The sequence below is a fragment of the Manacus vitellinus genome, unplaced genomic scaffold (genome assembly GCF_001715985.3).
Source record: "Manacus vitellinus isolate BGI_N305 unplaced genomic scaffold, ASM171598v3 scaffold_12_pilon, whole genome shotgun sequence".
NCBI classification, from domain to species: domain Eukaryota; kingdom Metazoa; phylum Chordata; class Aves; order Passeriformes; family Pipridae; genus Manacus; species Manacus vitellinus.
The window spans coordinates 17,160,796-17,184,590 of record NW_021938949.1 but is presented as its reverse complement, the minus strand read 5'-3'; the positions used below and the strand labels follow the sequence as shown (position 1 = coordinate 17,184,590).

The 23,795-nt window shown below is 49.6% G+C and overlaps 2 protein-coding genes across 2 annotated transcripts in view; both read left to right on the top strand.

Annotated features, from left to right (window-relative positions):
* SLX4 (SLX4 structure-specific endonuclease subunit) overlaps nucleotides 1–16,387 on the top strand; it is a 28,791-nt gene extending 12,404 nt beyond the window's left edge. The window contains exons 8-16 of the mRNA XM_029957916.1: nucleotides 764–1,077; nucleotides 2,544–2,826; nucleotides 4,104–4,192; nucleotides 6,827–6,973; nucleotides 8,594–8,763; nucleotides 9,927–12,376; nucleotides 13,490–13,592; nucleotides 13,806–14,273; nucleotides 14,870–16,387. Of these exons, the coding sequence (XP_029813776.1) occupies nucleotides 764–1,077; nucleotides 2,544–2,826; nucleotides 4,104–4,192; nucleotides 6,827–6,973; nucleotides 8,594–8,763; nucleotides 9,927–12,376; nucleotides 13,490–13,592; nucleotides 13,806–14,273; nucleotides 14,870–15,230 (4,385 nt within the window). The 3' untranslated portion in view covers nucleotides 15,231–16,387. The remainder of the gene's footprint in view (nucleotides 1–763; nucleotides 1,078–2,543; nucleotides 2,827–4,103; nucleotides 4,193–6,826; nucleotides 6,974–8,593; nucleotides 8,764–9,926; nucleotides 12,377–13,489; nucleotides 13,593–13,805; nucleotides 14,274–14,869) is intronic.
* A 3,012-nt stretch (nucleotides 16,388–19,399) lies between these two features.
* LOC103763715 (zinc finger protein 436) overlaps nucleotides 19,400–23,795 on the top strand; it is a 7,611-nt gene continuing 3,215 nt past the window's right edge. Inside the window, exons 1-3 of the mRNA XM_029957863.1 lie at nucleotides 19,400–19,499; nucleotides 19,870–19,988; nucleotides 23,226–23,781. Of these exons, the coding sequence (XP_029813723.1) occupies nucleotides 19,892–19,988; nucleotides 23,226–23,781 (653 nt within the window). The 5' untranslated portion in view covers nucleotides 19,400–19,499; nucleotides 19,870–19,891. The remainder of the gene's footprint in view (nucleotides 19,500–19,869; nucleotides 19,989–23,225; nucleotides 23,782–23,795) is intronic.

Sequence of the window (23,795 nt, the reverse complement as noted above, 5' to 3'; positions counted from 1 at the left end):
ACTGCGAGAAGGAATAACATGAAAAGGTCATTTTTTGCTATTCCAGTAGATTTTTTGCCATTCCTCCTGCTGCAGCCTGGATTAATGCAGTTTTTTCAGCGTTCTCTCTTATCTCTGTGTCCTTTCTGCAGTGGACATGTGTGTACACTACATTTTGTTGAGCATGTGCCTCACTGTGTCAGCATGCAGAAGGGTTTAGAAAGGCAGAAAAATGGCAGGGGAGAGCACTGAAAGCTGTAGAGAGGGAAGATTTCATGACCCTGCTCAGGTCTCCTCCTGCCAGTAAGTACTCCCAGTTGGATTTGGGGTTGGCCAACAAGACACAGGATTTCCAAATGGAAGCTGCTCAGCATGTGTGTGAGCTGTGGTTTGATATCCATGAACAGAACACAAGAAAAGGAGTCCATGGATTTTGTTGGTGGTTTTCCCTCCCTTTTTATGCAGGACTGCCATACAGGCAACTTCCCATGGGTCTGGGAGATGGACTGCATGGCTATCAATGGCTTCCATAAAGATCAGGTTTTGCAGAGATGTGAAAGCCCTCGACATGCAGCAGAGCAGTGTGAGGAGGAGTCACCCTTCTCCACAGCTCATTTCTCCTGTAAGGGTGATGTGTGGCTCCAGACCCGCAGAAATCTTGCTGTGTTCAGCTTTTAGCTGCCTTTGGGTCATCACTGAGTACAACTGAAGGAGCTGGTGTGTTGATCTCCCCTGCCCTGTGTGTTCAGCTGTTTGTTTACTTGGGTTCCTCTTCTTTTTAAAGAGAAGAAGAGGCGTAAGAGAGGCCCAGCTGCCCCTCCACCACTGCTGCTGCAGGACCCGGAGAAGGCACGGAGGAGGATCCAGGAGCGGGTGGCTATGCTGCTTGCAGAAGAGGTGGAATTCCCTCCCACCCCCCAGCTTCCCATTAGCAAGATTTTGGAGGGTGAATCTGGGAAAGCAGCCTGGCTCTTGCCATTGTCCAAAGCCAAGGAGTGCTTTTTATGGAAGATCAGTGCTCTGACAGGACCCTGTGACCCCGAATCGTTCTACACTGCTGCACTGACCCCTCCAATTGTACCTTGGAAGCCTGTGCAGGTGGGATGCTCTGTTGTCCTTGCTCTGATATATGTGTGCACATATCCCTATATCCCTTCTGTTTCCTCATTTGGGATTTAAACAAGTGATCCCTGCTCTGCACACTCACTGCTCGTGCCCTGTTCTCCCCTGGTTTTACAGGGGTTTGGGATCTTGAACTTCTGTTTCTCCCTTTGGGAAGGAGACCAAGGCTCACGTTACCACACTATTCCTTGAGCTTTCAGAAAATAAAACTGGTGGGAACAGAGAGTACTGAGTAAAGGGACCCCATCCTGCTCATTGTGCCCCTAGTTTGTCCATGTTTACAGCAACCTGGCTTTTATTTTCCTTCTTGGCACTTTTCTCTGGTCAATCCTAGTGTGAGCTTTGCTCCTGTGTTGCACTAAGCAAGGATCTGGGTGAAAATATTGAACTGAAGACTGATATTTTCTAGCACAGAGAGGTATGAGTGCCTGGAGTTGTAAAATAAAGCATTTGCACTTCAGGCTTTCCTTATGCATCCCACTGCCTCTCGGTGTGTGTGAGCTTTGATCCAGTTTTCAGTTCCAGTGTTTCATTCTGGGTTCACCTGGATCTGACTCTTTTAGTGCTCTGTATTTTTATAAAAAGTGCCCACAGAAACAGACAAAGCTCTTTCAGCCTCTCCAAGAAGAAGGATATCACTTCCCTTCCTTCCCTCTTTCTTCCCTTGAATTATTTGGTGCTTCTGTTCAAAAACTACTGTGCATATACAGGTGCTTTGTTTAATACTTCTTCCCTAGTCAAAGCCCAGTGTTTCTCTGGATTGTTGCAGGTTGGAGCTGGAGTGGGTGGAGGGACTTCATTCTATGAAGAGTTTTGACCTTCGTTCAAGCCAAAAACTGCCACAGAAGTTTAAAAATAAAAAGTAGGAAGGTCTTTAAAATCATGGCAAGAGTGTGTTTTCCCTCTCATTCTTTCCATTCAGAGAAATGGCTAAACCATTTTTCTTAAAAATAAACAACCTCTTTTTATTGGAAAACAGAGTCCAAACCTGGAAAATATCTGCTCCAAGGTGAAAGTTTGATTTAGTTACACGTAACTGCAAAAGCATTTCAGAACTCAGAACAGAAGCACCTGGAGAGCTTCAGCTGGGACTGTTGCAGGCACTCCAGCTGTAATGAAATATTTAGATGATGGACTGGGAGCATTTCCTCAAGCCTTTCTCTCTGCTTGGCAGTTGGCCTGCAAAGAGAAACCAACTTCCTGGAGAAACCAACTTTTCTGTTATAGTTTTCTTTCTTCTGTTCAGAGCTGTCTTATCTTTGGAGAGTCCTTCATAAAACTGCAGAGAGCTGTTCCTCAGAAGCCCCTGTACCTGGGGAATGCTCTGTGATCCTTCATAGATGTTTCAAAAGTAAGAAGTAGAGACCGTACTCTGAGCTCTGCAAATATATAAACCAGGACCTAATTTATTGGTGTCTTTTTTTCCCTCCTCTTTTGATCAGAATGATAAGCCAGAGAACCTTGTGCCATCGGTGGGATCTCATCAGCCAGAAGTATCCCAGCAAATTCAGCCTCTCCTCAGTTCTCAGGAACTCACTTGCACAGAAACTGGAGGCCAAACTTCTGATGAATCCAAGCCAGGCCCTGAAGGAGATGGGCAGTTTTTATCTCCCAGCCAGAAGGATGTTCAGACTCTGCAGGACCTGGTAGAGTTGGCCAGGGAAGGACTTACCCTTACTCAGTGGAAGCTTGATGTTGGCCACGTTCAAGCAGCAGAGCAGCCAGGTGAGTTCTGGCAGCCTTTGAGCCCTGTCCCTGGTTCCTTCAGCCTCACAGGGCCACACTTACACTGGGCTAAGTCAGAGAGCCATGACATCACCCACAGGTTGATGCTGTTGATCCGAGAGGTGTTTTTGTGGGGGCACATTTTCCTACAATAAGCTTTAGATGTAATCAACTTGACATTTCTGAAATGATTCATAAATCCCAGCATTTAAGAGAACTGCTGGACAGCAGGTGCTAAATTTTATTTTTGAATTCCCTTAAAGATAACAAGTATTTTCTGCCAGGAGGGAGTCTGGATGTGTTCAACAGCTGGAACAAAATCCTCATCCCTGCTTATCTTGGGCCTACAAGAGAGATGGAAAGGGACTTTGTACAAGGGCATGCAGTGATAGGACAAGGGGAATTGGCTTCACACTGAAGGAGGGTATATTTAGATTAGATATGGGGAAGAAATTCTTTCCTGTGAGGGTGGTGAGGCCCTGGCACAGGTTGCCCAGAGAAGCTGTGGCTGCCCCATCCCTGGAAGTGTCCAAGGCCAGGTTGGATGGGGCTTGGAGCAACCTGGGCTAGTGGAAGGTGTCCCTGCCCATGGCAGGGGGTGGAATGAGAAGGGCTTTAAGATCCCTTCCAGCCCAAACCATTCCCTGATTCCATGATTGTATCTGGACAGCCTTTCTGTTGTGTGCACTGTCTTTTCAGGTCGTGAGACAATCGGGTGAGAGATGCACAAGAGGGGTGATTTTATGTTGGACATGGATTACCCAAACCTGGAATTTATCTGTACCTATACAGGGTATAGGAAAAAGTACCAACATCTGGAATTCCTCTATGGGCAGCTCTCTGGTGTCCCCAGTCACAGTTGCATGTGGTGCCCAGCTGCACATTTCAAGGTCACTAGTACCCCTTGAAGTGGTCTGGCTGTTCAGCAGAATGTGTTGTGTGTCCTGTTCACCTGTGAAAGAGAACATGGTTCCTCAGCTCGCCTGTCTGCATTTGCACTTGGATATAATAGTCCTCACTTCCCCTGCTAAACTGCAGCAAATGATCCCTGGTCCTATAATGTTTATAAATAACAGCTGAATGGTGCTTGGGTACCCACAGCCTGTCACAGCCCAGAGCCAAACCCTCCAAAAAGGCACGAGGGAGAGGCTGAGCCTTCAACATAGCCAGGCTGGTTATAGCAGCTGTCACAGCAAGGATCCTGTTAGGGGTTCTTAGGTCACTCTGGCTCACAAAGAAGTTGTATGTGATTTGTGATGTGCATTTTCTTCCCTGAGGAGAAGAACTGAGTCCCAGTGATCCTCCACAGAGTGGCTTTGTGCCCCCATCCAAAGAGAGGAGCCTCCTCAGGAGCAGCAGTAAAAGAGTAAGGACAAGCCTTTTTTCCCCCACTTTTTATGTATTTGTTTATAACAATAAAAAGGAAGCTATAGCATTTGTTCAATTCTTACAAGTGTGGACTATTTCCCATTCCTTTCTGTGGAAACCAAAAGGTGCTTAAGGTTCACAGTGATTGAGGACACCTGGGGGGGTTTCACTGATTCCTGGGGGTTTCCTGTGCTTTTTTCAAGCATCCTGTGGGTTTTTCAGTGCCTGTCCTGCCTGATGAGTGATGATTTAGAATTCCAGGTAACAGGAGCCAAGCTGTGCAGGTTAAAGAGTTATGTTACAGCATTGAGAGTGTTTGCAGCATGTTAGGCAGGACTCTGCTTTAATGCCCAGGTTATCCAAGAGAAAACTGGCTGCAGCCCAGGAGAGACAGAGATGAGGATTTTCTTATCAAGCCTGTAGTGTCCTGTAGAGCCCATCTTACCCTGGATGCACCAGTGGATGTGTAATCCTTCATGACTGTATTATCAGTTTTCTTCAACTGAAGTGTCTATAAAAGTAAAATAATTCATTTTCTTACCAAGGTTATGTACTTTATCTGGTAAAACTCACTGTCTTTGGTTTGATAATAAATAATCATGCCATGAAAGCTGGTACATTTTGGTGCTAGATAAATTTTGATGGCCTGAGAATGTACTTTCCTATTATGCTTATAGGATTAAGATACTTCTGAAAGGAGACAAGTCCTTGAGGTGGGAATCAGTATTAAACTTGAGCATCCCAGCTGCTTGGTACAGAAACTCTCAGTATGCTTTGAGACTATTAAAAAAAAATAATCCTTAGCAGGAGAAAAGTCTTGTTTTGTTTTCTGAGCCTATTAAATCAGAGGCCTTTAGCAATACAGAGACTGTTCTGACATTCTTTAGTTGCACCCAGCAAAACCAGTATGACCATTTTTTTCAGATACAGCTTGATTCCATGGTAGTTTTCCTGAGCAAATGAAGTGTTGCTGAAGAGCTGGATTGCCAGTGGGAGAGATTTGTGCTTTATATGAGCACAGACAGAGTGTAACCATGCAGAGCAGATGCACCCCTTGCACTGGTAACACATCCCCCTGTGCTGAAGGCCCTTGGTCACATCAGTGGGGTCCAGTTTTGCAACCTCCTCAGCAGGACAGAATGCTCTGGTGTGTTCTCCAACAGCAGCACATCCCCACTCGGAGCTGTCTTTGGGCCTTGCACAGAGAATGGAGCAGCCAGGAGGTTTCTGGCCTTGTTTGATTTCCCCACTCTTGATTGATAATTTTAGCCTCAGCAGGAAAGCTGCTCTGGGCTCTCTGCCTGGGCCGGACCATCGGGAGGCTGTGTTTGCTTCTGGCTTCCCCAGAACCACCTTGCAGGTGTCCCACCTGCCAAGAATAAGAAAAGCAAGAAACATCAGATTAGTTTCCAGACTGAGTTTCCTGTCTTCCCCTCGGAGATCAGTCCACACCACTGCCACCACATGCAGAGTCTTCCCCAGACCACCCATGAAGGCTGGAGGAGCTGCTCCCGTGTGTGCTGCTAATTACTGTTGGCTGGAGAAAGGAGAAAGGTTGGGTTTCCACAGCCCACTGCTAATGTAGAAACCTGCTAATAAAATACAGAGCTGTGTTGTTCCAGGTGGAACCGCATCTGCTGCAGATTTTCCCTGGAATAAAACTTGCGCCTCCTCAGCTCTGCAGTAAGTTTGAAAAGCACAGAATCGATGATTAGGATGTTAACCATCAACTGGTTTCTTCTTACAGTCAGCCAGCCTCTCAACCCAGCCGTGAGCTGAGGGTGTTTCCCACTTCCCTGAAACACCAGCGACTTCCAGAGCTGCAACACTTGGAGGGATCTGAGTCTTTAGGTGGTTTCCTGGGGTCTGTACTGCGAGCAGCTCCAGAGCATTCATCCTGGCTGTCTTTGGCAGCACATCCCAGGCTTGACCTTACCATCACCATAACCAGTCTGAGGTAGCTCAGTCAACCAGCCCTCCCCAAAATTCCAGCAAGGGGTTCTAGAATGATAGTAGTATGTTTGTTTTTTTAAATTAGAGTGGAATTTTCAAAAGGTGTTTCAGTAACATGCTCATAAATTCCTTTGAACTGGATGCCTACATTAGTTTTATTCCATGGGGGCCCTTTGGTGCAGAGCTGCTCTTCTCAGCTGTCACTGCCAGAGAGGGAAAGGCTCGTTTCCCCAGCCCTGAGTCATCCTCTTTCCTCTTACCCTAATTATAGCAAATTGAGTTCAAGTCTGTTAAAGTGGAAATTACAGTTTCCTAAAACTGTGGTGGGAGGCAGTAGATTAAGAGGCAGCTACAGGCTGTGGCTAGACCACACCAGGAAATGGTGTGGTGAGGATCTGAGGGTGATAATGTGCTGTGATACAAGTACAGCAGAGTACAACACCTTCTTGCCCTTCACAATGGACAGATTGGGAAAAAGTGGAGGAAAACAAAACCAGGAATGTCTGTTTGTCCCATGGAAGACCTGAAGCTCATAAACCCGATGATTACCTTCAGGAGGCAGAGGTGGTGTGTTCAGGCACAACGGTGCTGATAAACTCTATTATTCCTTCTGTTTTTCCAGGGAAGCGTTTGACAGCTGTAACCTAACATCTGTCTTTGTGTTCCTTCTGTGTCCCAGTCCTCTCTCAGGCTGCTGGCTGAAGATTTCGGGGCAATGGTCAACAACCCCCACCTGAGTGATGTGCAGTTCCAGGTGGACTCTGGGGAGGTCCTCTACGCCCACCTGTTCGTGCTGTACGCGCGGTGCCCGCCGGCCGCGCAGGCCGTAAGTGCTGCTGATGTTCCTTCGGGAATGTCACTGGGAATGTCACCCACGGCCACTCAGTGCTCCGGGACCAGCACAGAGCACTGCTGGGCATGATGGCCTCGGGACCAGCAGTGGTTCTTCAGCTCAGAGAACCAGAACAAATCCTGACAAAGTGGTGAAATATGTGGTGCTTTGTCTGTGAGGAGCCAACGATCCTTCCTCGCGTTCCACCCCTCAGCAAGGGAGGAAGCTTCCCGAGTGCTTTTTATCCTTGAATTTTGGTACCTGTGCAATCTCAGACTGCCTTGTCCATCTTGGTGTGTCCTGCCTGGCACCCAGGCTGGGAAGTGTGAGCAGGGAGTAGGAAGGTTCTGGGAAGAACTTTAACCTACACAGAGGTTTTGTCACTCTTGCTTTGGAGGTATCTGCATTGACTGTGCTTTTTGCAAGGCTAGTGAAGGAGTTCTTATGTTGCCAGAGCATTTTAGGTTGAATAGCTCCAAGCCTGCTCCTGTGCAGACAGGATAGAGAGCCTGACATTTGAGTTCTGCCCTTTCAGGAAGCTGCCTCCAGTCCATACAGCAGTTCCCTGGCAAAAGGAGCATTCCTTAAAGCTGCCCTTTGGAAACTTTAGTTCTGTCCTCATGTGTGTTGGCCATAGCATCCCCCTAAGGTGACTCAGGCCATTTCTAAGGGCTCTATGAAAGTTCAGGGTGGGGAAGCAAGTTCATATTTGCCACCCAGCAGTCTTCATAGGAATTTTTTAGGGGATCTTCACAGCTATTAGCAAATGTGTGTGTGCCCACATAACAAAACTACTGGGTTAGCCACGTTCTCTTACTATTTCCTGCTACTCAGCATTCCCATCCACTGATTTCATGAGCAGGAATCATTTGTGTGGGTAGAGTTGTGGGATTTGCCCTGACCTGTAGTTTTGACACCTGCAGAGCAGCATTTCATGTTTATTTTCTGGATAGATGAGGAAGTGCTCCTCTTTGATGGAGATTTTGATTAACAAGGAGGCAGTAATTAATCAGAGATAACTTTGGAGCTTGTGTTTTCTGTTGTGTGGGGTCCCCTAACTTTGGAGAGAGTTTTGGATAACACAATATGTGATTTGGCTGCCAAGGGAGTGAGACCTTACTGAGCTGGAAATGCATTTTGGCCAAAACCTGAGATCAGGCTGGACCCACAAAGGTAATGGTCCAGTCAGTGGAGTAGTTTTTTGTGTGGTGTCTGTTTTCCTGTGAGAACCAGAATTTGGGCAGCACATCATGGGGGTGGGTAAACTCAAAATGGACCAGATGAAGCTCAGCTGTAGGGAGGTGTAGATAACTCTGGAAATTCTGCTCTGGGAAGTAATTTGATTCCAAAACTAAGTGCAGAACTCTAGGACCCCCTTTTATATGTGTGACTAAAATGAGTAATTAAACTCCATCAAAGCTGACATCCATGGGGTCAGGAAGGATGTGGGGAGCTCTGTATAACTGCTCATCTTGCCTTCCCTCTGGGGCATTGGGTCCCGGTCCCCGGGCAGGACACGTGTGAACAGAAGCACTAAGCTGAGAGGAACAAGGCTGAACGTTGGTGTTGCTGTTCCTTTCGTAGCAAACAGAGCTTTGCTTTGCTGTGCCCCAGGTTCACAGCCAGGGGTTCGTGGTGGAGGAGGACGGGGCAGCGCCGACGCGCCGTGTGCTGCTGAGCGACGTGACGGCCGAGGCCGCGGCCGCCTTCCTGCGCTACCTCTACGCTGCTGACACCCGCGTCCCCCCAGGGCTGCGGCCCCAGCTCGGCGCCCTGGCTGCCAGGTCTGTGTCACGAGCATGTTTTGGGATCCCCTCGTGCTGTCAGCCACACAGACCCCAGTTTCACAGAATCACAGGATCATCGAGTCCAACTCCTGGCCCTGCACAGGACCATCCCCAAGAGTCTCACCGTGTACCTGAGAGGATCATCCAAACACTCCCTGAGCTCTGTTAGCCTTGGTGCTGTGCCCACTGCCCTGGGGAGCCTGGTCAGTGCCCAACCACCCTCTGGGGGAAGAACCTTTTTCTAATATACAACTTAACCCTGCCCTGACACAACTTCAGGCCATTCCCTGGGTGCTGTCTCTGGTCCCCCCAGAGCAGAGCTCAGGGCCTGCCCCTCCTCTGCCCCTCACAAGGAAGTTGTAACTGCAATGTCTCCCCTCTTCTCCAGGCTGAGTTTGATATTTTGCAGTTTTAGTGACTTACAAGTTCCATAGTCCTCTGCTACATCTTAAATGAAACTTACACATAAGAGATGCCCTCATCTTTTCCACAAGTCTCTCTTTAGGTTGTACCTGTGTGAGAGTTTCTATGTTCAGTGTGTGCTCAGCAGAGTTTGCCCAAGGGTTTGGTCTCAGGAGGTGCATTGGCAGCTGATGTTGACCACGATTAGGATATCTTCTATATGTGATTTTCACTTCGTCTGAACAACACTTGCAGAATGTACTGGATGCTCAGAACTTTAATGTGTTGTGTCAGTCACGTTCTCAGTTGTGGTCCAAGGCATGCACTAAGTAAAGAGCTTGAAACAGAAGCAGTTGCTGAAATATGGGGGAGGAAATGGTTGGTTCTTGCCCAAATATATGTAGAAGTGCCCTGTCACTCCAGAAAGCCATGGAACTTGCACATGGCAAACATTATCCAGCCCCAGCCATTCCGCAGGTCTCTTCCATTGCCAGTGGCAAAGGGATTTTTTTAGTGTAGTCGTGTCAAACTGACTGTTAGGTCAGTCTCAAACACAAAAAAGAAGAATGTGCCTGATGTTTCATGTGAGTGACACCTGGAAAGGGGGATTATGAATTTCAGGAGTATCCTGGAACTTGTACATCTTAGGAAACAAGCATCCTCTTGCAAATTCCTTACAAGGCTCACAAGAGTGATCAGGTAGGCAAATGGTGAAGAAATACTGGAGGAGGAAACACTAATGTATTGTATCCTCACAGGTTTGGTGTCAGGGAACTGATGGCAGTGTGTGAAAACAACACTGGAGAGAGTCAAGTGTCTTCTGGAGTGGATTCAGAAGATGATCTTCTCTCTGTGAGGGATGACAAAGATTGTGAGGACAGAGCTGAGAACTTCCAAGATCTCTTGAACTCAGTGTGGGTGGGTGAAGATGAGGAGGAAGAAGCTATGCTGCCCCCTGAATGCCAGAAGGAAGATGACAGTGGGGTGAGTGAACGGGACCTGGAGGAGATCTATGAGTTCGCTGCAACTCAGAGGAAGATGGCTAAAGGTGGAGGAGAGGTGAGCGAGGGAACAGACTGCAGCATCTGCAGTGACACTGAGACAGCTCAAGGTACAGACCAGCCACCTGAGGGGGAAGAGGTAAAGAGACCTGAATCTGCTTCAATAAGCAACAGCTTCAAAGTTCCAAGGGATGGCAACAATGTGGAAAGATCTAAATGTGACTCGTCTGCACAAGAAGAGAAAATCCAGCCTATAAATAGATGCAAGAGCACGAACCATCCACAGACCGCTACTGTGCCTCACCACAGTGAACCTCAGAAATGGGATGGAGCATCCCATGGTGCTAATGAAGGGGAGGCTGTCAGTGGATGTGAAGGTGTGGAGGATTCCAGGTCATCTCGGGTCTCACGTGACGAGGCAGATCCCTGTGAGGAACAGCTTCCTGGTTCCCAGGGTGCCACTGATGTAAATGATGGTTGTGAGCGCTTGTTTTCTGCCTCTCAGGGGGATCACTGGGAGCCTTCCCCGATGAAAGAAGTTATCAAAGAATCAGGAAAGTCCCCTAATGAAAAACATGTTGATCTTAATGACTCATTTCTGTTCAGCAAGTCACAGAAAGACCACTCACCATGTAGGAATGGTTTTTGTGGGAGTCCAGCTCCTAAACCTTATATGCCCCTTTTTCCTGCTGTTGGCTCTTCACCTGCATCTCCAAAATCAGAGGGAAGGTTTGCCAGAGACCATGTGTCAACACCAAAGCAAAACAAAAAGGAAAAATCATTTCCCTGTGATGAAATACACTCCCAGAAAGCCAAGGAGCTGGATGCTGCACTGAGAAATGAGAACATAGTTTCTCCAGCAGAGCTTCCTCACAGTGATTTAAACAAGCACACACATGTCCCAGTGTTGTCATCACCAGGCAGGACTCAGGATGCTGCAGCTCAGGGGAACAAGGAGGGTGATGTTATTGTTTTATCTTCTGATGATGAAATGGAGTTACAACAAGACAAGAAGTCACCAGAGTCCAGCCCTGCTCCGAAGGAAATGGAAATCCCTGGGCAGCTGAAGTGTGCAGACATAGAACAAGGTCCTGAGGTACCAAAACCTGAACATACCTCATCAGTTCCTGAAACAGAGCAGAGATCAGCCCAGGTCTCATGTGGCAGTACAGACACAGTGCATGTAAGTAAAGATGTAGAGGTGTCCCCTGAATTGCCCCTAGGGAGACAAACAGGTGCTTGTACAGAGAGCAAAAGGAGTCCAAACCCGAGCCCTGAGAAGAGGCTCAGTCATGAAATGTCCTCAGGCACAGACAGCTCCTGGCTCGTGCCAGGCACACCAGTTCTGAGCAAAAACAGAAGCTTCTCAACACAGACTCACGTCACAAGTATTAATTCTTTAAAGAGTCCAAGATCTAAACTCAGCACAAAGAAGTTAGCAGCAGGTAGTAGTAATCATGAACTTACTGGAAATTTAAAAAAAGTCCATGAAACAACACTGTCAGATAAAGATTTGCCTGTGGAGAGCTCAGCCACTGAAAGGAGCGTGTCCAGCAGCCCAGCAGCAGGCTCCCTTTCCAAGAGCTCCCCACCAGTTCTTCCAGTGGATCCAGTTCTCCTTTCCCCTGGCCACACCAACACGAAAAGCAAACGTGCCGATGTCTCAGGTTTATCCAAACCTCCATGCCACGAGCAGCCCCTGGAAGATGGACCAAACATCAGCGTGGTTGAGGTCGAGGACGGTGAAAGGGAAGTAAGTTTGCCTTCTCTGGGCAGCAGTGTCCTGCTCTGTGAGGAGCCCCCGCTCCCCACTGATGACTGTTGGCACGTTGAGTACCTGTCACCAGTCAGAGGTGACAGCCAGGACTCCGGCCAGGTCAGCTGTGCCAAGATCAGCACGGTCAGCAGCCCCAGCCCTGGCTCTTGGCAGGACCAGTGGGAGAGCCCAGTCCACACGCAGGGAATTAAGGGCAGCACCCCTCTCCAAGGAAGTCCTGCTGGCAGGAGAACAACTTTGCTCTGCCCTGAGAAGAGCCCTATTGAGGCATCTTCATCGTTGGGCAGCAGACCCAGTTACCTCAACTCCAAAATCTGGGATGATTGGAATGGAGAAGAGAAGGAAGATGAGTTTCCAGAGATTCTTCCTCTGTCTCAGAGGTTGGCAGCTGCAGCTGGTGCCTGTCAGATAGATCCTGTCAAGACTCCTGGTAAGAACTTGTATTCCTACTAGATTTGTTGGACTAGTTAAAATTGTGTTTATTTTAAGTGCTTATCTCACCTGTGGCACCCTTGATATATTAAAAGGGTCTTTGGGCCTTCTGATCTGAAGAAGTTGGCAGGGCCAGGCACAAAGAAGGTGCAGTCATTTGCTGTGGGAGAGAGCCTAATAATAAATGTGGGATTCCTGGAGCACAGCCACTTGTGTTTTTTTCACACTAGTCCTTTAGAGTGTCAGTACTCCTTGCAGCAGCTTGTGGGTACCTGGAGAGAAAAAAACAACCAAAACAGAACAAAACACAGCCTTCAGCCTGCATGCCAGTGGGTATTTGCTCCCTGTAGAAGTGGCTGCTCTGTGCACTCTTGCTTTTCACACATCCATGCAGCAAAGCAAAGCTCTTGCATCCTGCAAAGCTCCCTGGGTGCACTGCTGCCTCCTGCTGCCTTCTCCTTGCTGGATCTGGGCCCTTGTGAGAGAGCTCTGCGTGCCCAGCACACGTCCTTGCATGGTTCTTTCCATGTAAGACCAGTAATTGATGTCATAGTATCTAATGAAATATATTATTAATTATGCCATACTAAGTGATTAGTTTAAGGGGTGTTTAGAACACGATGTGTGGGACTGACTGTGCTTCGTGGTATCAGTAAACTGCTGTCATTAAATCAGCATCTAATTCTGGACCCCGGTAGCTTGATTTGCTCAATTTTTTCTGCATCAAGTCTCTATTATGAAATTTCTTTCCTGGGAGAAGAGCCACTGCCCAGAATTCAGTAAACATGGCTTTTAACTGCTGTGTAAACATTCCCTGCTCTAACAAAGCCCTGAATGGGCTTCGTTTTCAGATGTGATGTATGTCCCAATTTAAGCTGTTTTCTGATGTAAAGTCAATAAAAACCAAGTATCCTGGTTTAGAGGAAAAAAAAGTGTTGTCTGTTCAGTCCAATATGAAGCTGAGTAATAACTAAAACAGCTTAGAAGAAAGTAGTTGCTGTTAAACCATTAGTCTATAATGTTAGCTTTCTGCCACTTAGAGGGGAGGTTACCAGCCATTTTAAGTTCTTTCTCTACTAATTCTGATCATGATAATTTCATTCTGCTGCAGAACCTTCCTGTCAGGAGCACAGCAGGTCTCCCAGCACTCCAGTGACCCCCATGCCAGCTTATTCCATCATGGAGACCCCGCAGCTGAAGAAGGAGTTGAGCAGGTAAGTGTTACCTCCACCAGTGCAGCTCTTCAGAGCAGGAACTTGCTGGCAGGTAGCGTGGAAGAAGGTGAACCATGGGGAAGCTCCAGCCAGTGCTTTTTGAGGTGACATCCCACTTTTCCAGCTGTGCTTCCCAGCCTGAGCCTTGTCCCGAGCTGTGACAGTGGAAGGTGCAGCGTTACTGTAACCCACACTCCCCCCTTTCTCTTCCAGATTTGGAGTTCGCGCTCTCCCAAAACGCCAGATGGTGTTGAAGCTGAAGGAGATATTCCAGTACACTCACCGGGACGGGGACTCTGACTTCGAGGATGACATCCCCTATTCCCAGCCTCTCCCACAGGAGTCCCCGGCCAGGCGGCCGAGGCAGCCGAAGGCAGGCCGGGCTGGAGGCGGGAAGGGCGCCGGTGCCTCCAGGGCTGGGGGCAAGAGGAAGCAGGTGGTCACGGCTTCTTCAGGGCTCCCTATGGATAAGGCTGATGATGGATCCTATGGGAAGGGCTGTGCAGCCCCCAAGGGGAGAACTAAAGTGACACCTCACCCAGAAGGAGCCAAAGAGCAGGAAAAGCCCTCTGTTTTTTCAGGGCCTCTGGCAGCTGATGGTGAGGAACCGGCGCTCTCGGCATCTCAGGAGTCGGCAGCTTCTTCGGGGGATGGAAGCGACATCTCCTTTGGATCACAGAGGTAAGGCAACAAAATCCCAACCAAAACACTCAGTGGTGCAGGACAGAGATGAGGTAGGAATGAGGCAAAGAGAGGTGAGTGTCTGTGTGGCTACAATGGCCCTGCCACCTCCTTGGGTGTGTCATTTGGAGCTCAGCATGCTACTCCAAAAGGAACAGGCTTTGGATTTTCAGTCTCATTCCCACTGAGCTATTCTCAGAACATAAAAGGGAGTGTGGCTGTGTGTGGGCAAGGCCCAGAACTGGCACTTCTGGTCTTCGAGTTAGTGACAAGGAGCACTCCATGTTTCATGAGAACCTGCAGCTGGAGCTGGGAGAGCTTGGCACAGCACCCTGGGCAGAGCCTGACGCAGTATGGGTCAGGAGCCTGGAATGCCAGACAGCTCCAGATCAGTGCTGTCACAGCTGGGATGGGGAAGTTTGCAGACCCCCTGCCATGTTCTGCCTCACTCATTTTGTGGGTGCCAATAGGGGAGAGTCTGCGACCCTGCAGAGGAAGTCCCAGGGGTTCCCCATCAGGGATTTTGGGGAACTCTGGTCCCGTCCTTGATAGCCTGTTCTTTCCTTGACCTCTGGTCTGTTTGATCTTGCTTTTAGTTCTTTTGTGAATGGATTTGAAACCTGTGCTTTTGCATCTGAGGAGGAGGAAGAGGAGTTTCCAGCATCTCAAGCAGCAGCTCGGGAAGAAGAAAAGCTGGAGGCAGTGAGGTGCTACATCCGCTCAAACACAGCCCTGTACAACAGGATTCTCTTCTATGAGCCACTCGAGCTGGTGGATCTGCACGCAGAGCTCAAACAGAACGGCATCAAAATTTCCAAGGCAAAGCTGCTGGACTTCCTGGATTCTCAGTGTATCACATGTACCATGGCCGGAGCCCGGAAAGAGCAGGGACAGAAAAGAAAAGAGAGCAAAAAACAGAGAAGGCGGCGCCGAGTGAAGGCCACTCCTCCACCCTGACAGTCCTGGGCGTGGAGGCCTCGCTGCTGAGCTGGAAACCCCCTTCCCAGATGGAGCTCCCATGGTGGGTGCTGGGTGGGAGCACAGCTCCTCCTCGTGCCCTGCTCCCAGAGCACATCCCAGAGAACAGGGCTGAGCCGCGCTCCCGTTCCGGAGCCGTGGGAGCCTCTGCTCCGATGGCACAAACCCCTCCATCGCTGGCCTGCCTTCAGCACACAGCTACCCTAGACCCTCTTTCCCCCCCAGTTTTACTTTTGTGCCTTTTCTTTCCATTTTTCCAATAGGTTTAGGTCCCCAACTTTTCTTCATGGTGGTGCTTCCCTCAGTGACACTTTTCATGACCTTTTCCCTGGCTTTGGGCTGGGAAATGCGTCCCCCTTCACCTTCCAGTATTCAATCCACTATGGAAAGGGGTGCTTGTTTGGACTGGGGACTTCCACCTTCCTCTCTTCAGCACACTTTGTCCTGCTGATTGTGAAGTAGGACATGTATGTAGAAATACATACAAGGCCTTTTTTCTGTCCTTGGTTCACTTTCCAATCTTTAGTAAACTTTCTAAATCTGTGTTTCTAGAACAGTTGCAGAGCAGTGGAGGTGTCCTTCTTTGGTCTCTTTGGGACGGCTCCCAGAAGCACCCCTGACACCCAGTGTCATGAGAAAGCCCTTTAGATTGGAAAATTCAGTGGGGTGTGTCCATTTCCAGGCTGGATCTGTGTTAAAATCCCTTCTGCTGCATCTCCTGAATGCCCTTTGACCTTATTGGTGTGGCCTGAGTGTGTCTCTGGCACAGATGTCTTGAATGCAAGATTACAGTGCCCACTGGATCTCTTCAGCACTTCTTACACCCTGAAATAAAACTGCTGTTCTGATCAGTCTCATTTACAAACTGGACTGATCCCACTTGGAAACTGTCTGGGACTCTTGGGGAGGTCTTGGACCCTAAATTGTCTTATTCTGTGTATCAGGTTTCACATCTTCTGATTTCTTTCTGTTCTGGCACTTCGGAGTGTGCAAAGAGTCACTGAACAAAATGGACACAACACTTCACAAAAAGAAGCCAGATTTCTAAAGGTATTTATAGACTTGGAATGTAAAATTTTTATTTTTGATAAAGTATTATCTTCAATTTTGATTTCTATTCCATGCAATAAACAATCTGTAAAGTCCTTATTCTAAACTCTAAGTAACAACTTAGAAGAGATTTAAGGGAAAGGTCTAAACAGCAGTGTTGGGTCTGGTTGAGGGCAGGGGGGTTCACAGTCTGCGCTGGGCCTGGCTGAAATCTGGAGCAGAGAACTAGAGGAAAAGTGGAAGAAAAGGAGTTGCCAGGGCCACCCAGCAGCAGGGAGAGGTGGGAAGATCCCCAGCAATGGCTGAGAAACTGAGGATCTGCTGCCTGGAGTGAGACGAGGACGAGCTGCCTGGTTCCTCTGGGCTGGTGGGTGTGGGGCTCTGTAGGGAAGGGCCTTGCTGGAGCTGGGGATCCACGGTCAAGTGGAGAAGTGGAGTCTCCTCCTCTTCCGAGTCATCCGCTTCCTTCTCTCTCAGCAATGCCCTCTGCAGAGAGCAGAGGCCCAGGAACATCCTCATCAGGTCTTGGTTCTCCTTCAGCAAAAGGATCAACTTGGAGCAGCCCTGCCCCTGGCAGCAGGTCCCTTGTATGGCCGAGGCTGTGTGGCCCTTTCTCCTGGAAGACACAGGATGGGGAGTCAGATGAAAGGGGCTGAGGGGCCTCAGGGGGCTGAGCCCTCTCTGGCTGGGCTTGGCCTCTCCTGGAGAGACTCAGGCCTGGCTGGGCTGTCCCAGGGAGACCAGGAAGAAGAGCTCAGGCCACCTGGGTCTGGTGTCCCTGGGGCTCAGCCTGCGCCCGATTCCTGCCCAGGGGCTGAGCCCCACCTCTGCCTCGGGGCCTTGGCCAAAGGGCTGCCAAGGAAGAGGCCCAGGAGCCTCGGGGCCTGCCCAGCTTTCCTCCTCCCTGGGGGGCTGCTGGGGAAGGGAAAATGGGTGACCACTCCCTCTCAGTTCAAGAGCTCCCAGCAGTGACTTTGTTATGGGAAAAAGACAAGGCTTGCCTTAACTGGCCTTCCAGTGAATGCTGCTCCCTCAGTGTACTTGTATTTCTCAAGTCTGCACCTCACACATGGAAAAGCTTCAGTCCTACTTACCAGTCTTAATATGGGAAAATAAATATCCCGTCCCAGGATTTTTTTGTTCTGTTTTTGGGTAAGACTTACATCTACAGTCAAAGATTTTGTGATCAATTTTTTTATTACATGTTACCTTCATTGAATTACCTTCATTCACAGTTCAGTGGATGTAAGTTATAATCACTCAAATCACATCATGTCATAAAGCACTGTTTAGCAGGAAAAAAAGCTGTATTTTCATACCACATCTGTGCTGTCAGTGTTTGGAGGTGACCACTTTGCAGAGGCTTGCCTTGATTCCTCCTTATTGCTGAACTTGACAAAATGTAATTCTAAAACTTTTGTTAGATGATGAGAAAAGGATTTGAAATCTTTTGCAGCCTTCAAGACCACAAGGATACATCTGACATACACTGCAAATTATCTGAAAGCAATTATTCACTCTCCTGCTTCATTAATCCATGAGCAACGCAGGCCTGCCTGATCTAAGGCTGGTGTTGCCATCTACCAGTGCTAATGTGTTGCCAAATAATTCAATTTGTAAATATTTCTGTGGTTTTTACCTTCCTAATGCAGGCTCATTTGCCCTGAAAGATAAATTGTCATAATTTTTTATTTCCAGCTCTATAGTAACAGTTATCAAAAATAGTTTGAGACCTCTTTTTTTTTTAACACTTCCAATGCTGCAAAAAAACCCCAAACCTTTTCAACTAGAATATTAGTTGTTAAAGAAAGGAGCAGATATGTTATTGGCATTGCACAAAGCCTCTGTCTTACCAAGATGTACCATGTGAGCTTCTAAATTTGCTGTGATAATCAAATGACTGGAGGGACTGATTTAGGATATTCCATGTTGGTTTGTGTATTGCCACATTTCCTGCCTGGAAAAAATGGCTTTAATAGGTTTATTCTGCAAAGCTGTGCTGCAGATTTCTGTGAAATAATTCTGAGAAGAGAGTTTTCTTACACAGGCAGAGTTCTGTGCATACACTCTCCCTGTTTAATGGCGTTTCCTGAGTGGTTGTTACACAGCACTGTGGTCTCTGACACGGCTGAGACCCTCGGAGGTTTTAAGTACAAAATATACAAAATAACTACAAAATATGTTCTGTAAAGCACAGAACATAGACTGCTGTGCCTTCCCCTTCTTCTGGGCTAACAGGAGTCACACTAAGGGTGCCAGTGTTTAGATATGGAAGGGATAAATGCAAGAGCAATCCTCCCTGCAGCTCTCCAAGGGGACTGGAGCTGTTCTGAGAGAGCATTTCAAATGTGCTGGTTTGCTTCTTTATTATCCCAGCATAAGATTTCTTCCAGAGGCATTGCACGTCAGCTGGTTAATGAAACACAAAGTGCCAGGGAGAGGTGACACATCCCTGTGATCCCCCTGAGAGGCTGTGGAGTCCCTGCCCCTGCAAGTGTCCAAGGCCAGGTTGGACAGGGCTTGGAGCAACCTGGGCTAGTGGAAGGTGTCCCTGCCCATGGCAGGGGCCGAGATGGGCTTTAAGGTCCCTTCCAACCCAAACCATGTGTGATTGCTAAGAATTTAAGGTCGTGCCTGAGCTCAGACCAATCCCGCTGCTTCTTTCCAAATACTTGGGACCTGGGCGGCCTCAGCCCAGGTTGGGTCCCCAACTCCTGGAAGGGCACCGAGCCCACGTACAGGTTTCCAGAGCTCTGCTCGGGTGTTCTCTGGATACTTTCCTCTCCTTAGAAAGCGCTCTTTCGATCGCGCCTTGTTCACTGAGCCTCTGGCGCAAAGGCTCTGTATTGCCCCCGGGGTGGGCATTCGCTTCCCACCTGAAGCGCTGCTGAGACACCCCAAGGGAAACCCTCCGCCTGCGGGGAGACCCTCCGGCAGCCGCGGGGCTCACCCAGCACACGGGAGGGGCCCCGCGGCTGCGGGGAGGGCTCGGAAGCGGAGCGGGCAGCGGGTTAACGGGCCCTCAGGAGGCGGCACTGCGCCATCGCCGCCGCCATTTTTGGGTGGCCCTCAGCGGCGCGGGCGCCGCCGCCATTGGCCACCAGTGCCCGTCACGTGACGGCGCCTCAGCGGCCGCGGAGCCGCCGAGCGGGACCGAGAACGAGCGAGGGGCTGGGACGGGACCTCCGGGACGGAACGGTACCCCCGGAACGACCTCCGACCTCCGGGGCTCCGGGGCTGGGCGGGACCCCGGAACGAGACCTCGGTCTGGGCGGGACCCCCGGAACGACCTCGGGGCTGGGCGATCCGGACCGGACGCGAGACCACAGCGGGGGTGGGACGGGGACCCCCAGGAGCCGGACCTCGCGGGTGGATGGGACCCCCGGGACGGGACCCCCGGGACGGGACGCGGGCACCGACGGGGCTGGAACAGCGGCTTTTACCAGAGTCCATGCCCAGCCGCCCCACAGCCGGTTCCCGCGGGCCCGTAGCGGTGCAGAGGGCCCGGTGCACCCCGGGGTCCCCAACCGGTCCGTCTGACCCACCCCGTGTCTCCCCCACGGAGCAGGACCCCCAGAGTGGAGCTGGAGATGATCTCCCACATGGATCGTAAGGAGGAACTGTGGTTCTCCCACCTCTGCACCTTCCAAGTGAAGACCGAGATGGTTGTGAGCGACACCTGTGCAGGTGAGGGGATGGTACAGTCATAGAATCATTAAAGTTGGGAAAAGCTGGCTAAGGTCATCGAGTCCCACCATTAACCCAGCACTGCCAAGTCATCTGTGAACCTGGCAGTGAGAAAAACTTCTCCAGGATCCCCAAACCACATCAGAACGTGCAGGACTGGTGGGACCGGGATGGAACACAGTCCTCCCAGCGCTGCTGCTGTTCCTGGCAGAGGCTGGGGCTGGATCCCAGAGAAGGCAGACAGGCAGTGCTGTGTCCATGGATGCTTTCACAGGCCCTGGCACTCTGTGGTTTCAGAAAGTCCTGAACTAGACACACCATGTGTCCCTGTCTCACAGCCCTGTCTGTAATTTCTTGCTATCTGAAGCTGTGTAAGGTTTAGCATCAGTGACAGCTCTCAGCCAGCAGTTCCACAGCATATTCAGCTGCTTTGTGAGTCGCTGCCTCCTTTGGTTTGCTTTGACACTGCCCTCTAGGAGCTCACTTGATGTCAGAGATCCCCACCCGTGGGCCACTTGTGGTTTTATAGTCCTCTGCAATAGCCCTGTCAGCTGTGCCTTTTCACAACAGAATGGGCAGCTGAGCCATCTGTACAGAATCTGTACAGCAGTATAGGTCCTTCATGTCATCCTCTGTATCTGCCTCAGCTCTGTTGGAACTTCTCTGAAAGGGGGGATCCATCCCCTCCTTGCACACACTCAGGATGTGGGGTTTGATTGTTTTTCCCAAACAATCATTAGCATTTGATGAGCTGTTTTGTGTGCCTGGGAGCTGCAGTTTTCATCCATCTTCTCTAACTCCATGGTGCTATTCCTGAATAACACCAAGAACATCCTGGGCCCATTCTGATAAAAGTGCAAGGTATAGATGCTGTTTACCTCTGCAGTTCTCTGTGTTTACCTGCAGTGAATGTCCCCTGTCACCTGGCTGGTCATAAGGCTCTGACACAGTTTATAGTCAGCCTTTGTGTCTTACCCCTGAATAACAGAATCATCATCCACCTTCTTTTCCCTTCATTCCCACCTCCTGAGGGTCATCCATCCCATGGCAGCTTAGCTTCCTTACTGGTTTGGTGAAGGAAGCTTTGGGAACACCTTTGCACTCTAGATCTCTTTTGCTAAAATTGGTGACATTTCTGAAGAGCTCCAGGGGGCTTCTCCTGAGAAAGAGAGATCCAATGGTACATTTAAGGTGATATTTAGGTTCTCTCTCAATGTTTACACTCACTCTGCTTACCTGGACCTTTTCTTGTAGCTTAGCCCTGGCAATCTTGGCCATATCAGAGGCCTGAGCACAACCCAAATTGGTCTGGGCTGACAAGGAGCCACACTCTTCCTTTTTCTCTTGCTTATTCATTTTTGCCAGTTCAGCCCTAATGCTTCCAGTATGAATTCCTCTGGTGAGGTCCTGTGTTCATGATTTTGATCAAACCCTTTACAGACAACAGCAACAGAACAACTTCCCAAGCTCCACTGTCTGCTCAGACATGCAGGTCAGGAGTTTCATGCTGGACTGACAGAAATGTCCTTATCCTGCCTTTGGATATCCCTCTTCTCCTACAGGCCTGGATGGATTGGCTGCAGACAGATGGAAGTGGATAGCAAAGTTCCAGTTTCTGTTCCTCTGAAGGAATGATTTTAAGGGAAACTATGTGAGGGAAAAGTAGCTGATCAATGTCACACCACAAAAGGCATCTCAGGAGCTCAAAGTGAAATCATATTGTTATGATTTTCTTACAGTGACTAGAAAGAGGAAGATCAAATATGTACTTGTATCATCTGGGTTGTAATTCTGGACTCTCCTTCCTTTCTTGGTTCAGCAGTGACTCTCCTGTTTCAAGGCAAGCACTTCCTCATCCCAGCTCTGCCAGAGCACCAGCAGTGCCTGTGGTCTGTCCATCAGCCCCACATGACTGGTATGTTACCAGTTCATTCCACAGGGGTTTTCAGAGATCCAGGAGGAGCCATTGAGTTTTTCCATGGGCAGATCTGGGGCTCTGTGTGTTTGCAGCTTCAGTCCTCAGCCTGTGCCATGTTTTGGGTCTTTGTGTAGTCAACAGCAGGTCTGTACACGATGATCTGGAATCTCTTCCCTTGACTGACCTGTCCTAACTCTGGATGTGATGCCTCTCCTCAGAGATGCATGCTGCCATTTCTACATCCCATGTACATCCCTCTGACATCCACTGGCCCTTCCCTGGCAGCAGATGGGGCTGTGCCACACATCCTGTCTTGCCAGTTTAGCACAGGAGCCCTCAGTGAGTCTGCAGAGAGCTCCACGGCCCCACTGACAGCAGAAGCCAGAGCACTGCTGGGATCTGTGCTTCTGGACCTGCTGGGATGCTCCTCAATCCATGTTAGAGGGTTGAGGAGCATCCTCTATCCTAGAGGATAGGTGAGCAGCAGGCTGGAAGGAGGCAGTGCTCTGTGTAGATACCTGAGGAATTTGTGCAGCCCCTTGTCTGGAAAGGCTTTCAGCTGACCCTGAGTCTGTGCAGCATAGGTTCATCCCACTTGTGTTTCTGCAAGACTTGGTGGGAATCAGAGGGCAGGGGTTTGTTCATTGCCTGTGTCCCAGGAGCTGGTTGTACTGTTCAGTTGGCATTACTTCCATGGACTTGCACTGCCTTCATCTTCTGTGTTTATATTGGATTTCCTCAGTGAATTATCTGGAGTTGCCCACAGAGGATCTTCAATTCACCAACCACCCCCCCCCCAGGTTTGCTTTGCACCCATGGAGCACAAAATTGCCTTTCTTCTGCTCTAAGACTGGCATCAGCCAGGCTCCAGGTGGTCTCCATGTCTCATCCCTTAGGGCCAGTGTCTCCTTTGGGCATCTTTTCTCTCTCTGCAACACCAGCAGCACAGATGCTGCATCTGTTCTGCTGAGCAGGGCAGTTCTTTGTGGCCCTTCCATGACTCCCAGTTCAGCTTTTAATAATGTTTTCAGATGTCCTGGAAGAGCAGCCATCTTTCCCATTCAAGCACTAAACTTTCACCTCTAATAAGCCAGTATTTTCAGTGGATTCAGGTTCTAGCAGAGCACCCAGGGCCATCTATTTCCAGGGTTTCTTCCTGTGAGCACTCTTGAGAAATCCACTGTAGAGTTTGGAGGGAAATATCAAAACTTTTTATACTTAATCTGGTGAGTTCTTGGAATTTGGCCCCTTTCGATTTCCCCTGTCTAATGTTTTGTGTCCTGCCTGTGACTTCTCTCTGGATTCTCCTTTTTTTGCAGCTGAAGATGGGATTGTGAGCAAGAAAGAGGAGAATGCCCACCAAGGCATCCCTGGGCCAGCAGAGCCCAAGGCTTTACTCTCAGGACTCTCCAAGGAGAACAATTCCCAGAATCCAGCACAGGACCCAGTCGTCCCACACAGGTCAGAAGGAGTTCAGAGACCTCTGGGGAAGAGGCAAAGCCGAGTGATGCTGCGTGGGAAGAGTCTCAGGAGGCCGACAGACCTTACCCAGCAGAGAAATCCATCTGTGGGGAGACTGATGGTGTGTGGGGACTGCGGGAAGGGCTTCCGGGTGAGCTCCAACCTCATCCAGCACCGGAGGATCCACACTGGAGAGAAACCCTTCGGCTGTGCCGAGTGCGGGGGCAGCTTCCGGCAACGCTCTCACCTCATCCAGCACCAGAGAACCCACACGGGGGAGAGGCCCTACGAGTGCTCCGACTGCGGGAAGACCTTCAGCGTGAGCTCCAAGCTGCTCCGCCACCAGGTGACCCACACCGGGGAGAAGCCCTACAGGTGTTCCGAGTGCGGGAAGAGCTTCTCCGGGAACGCCCAGCTCGTGCAGCACC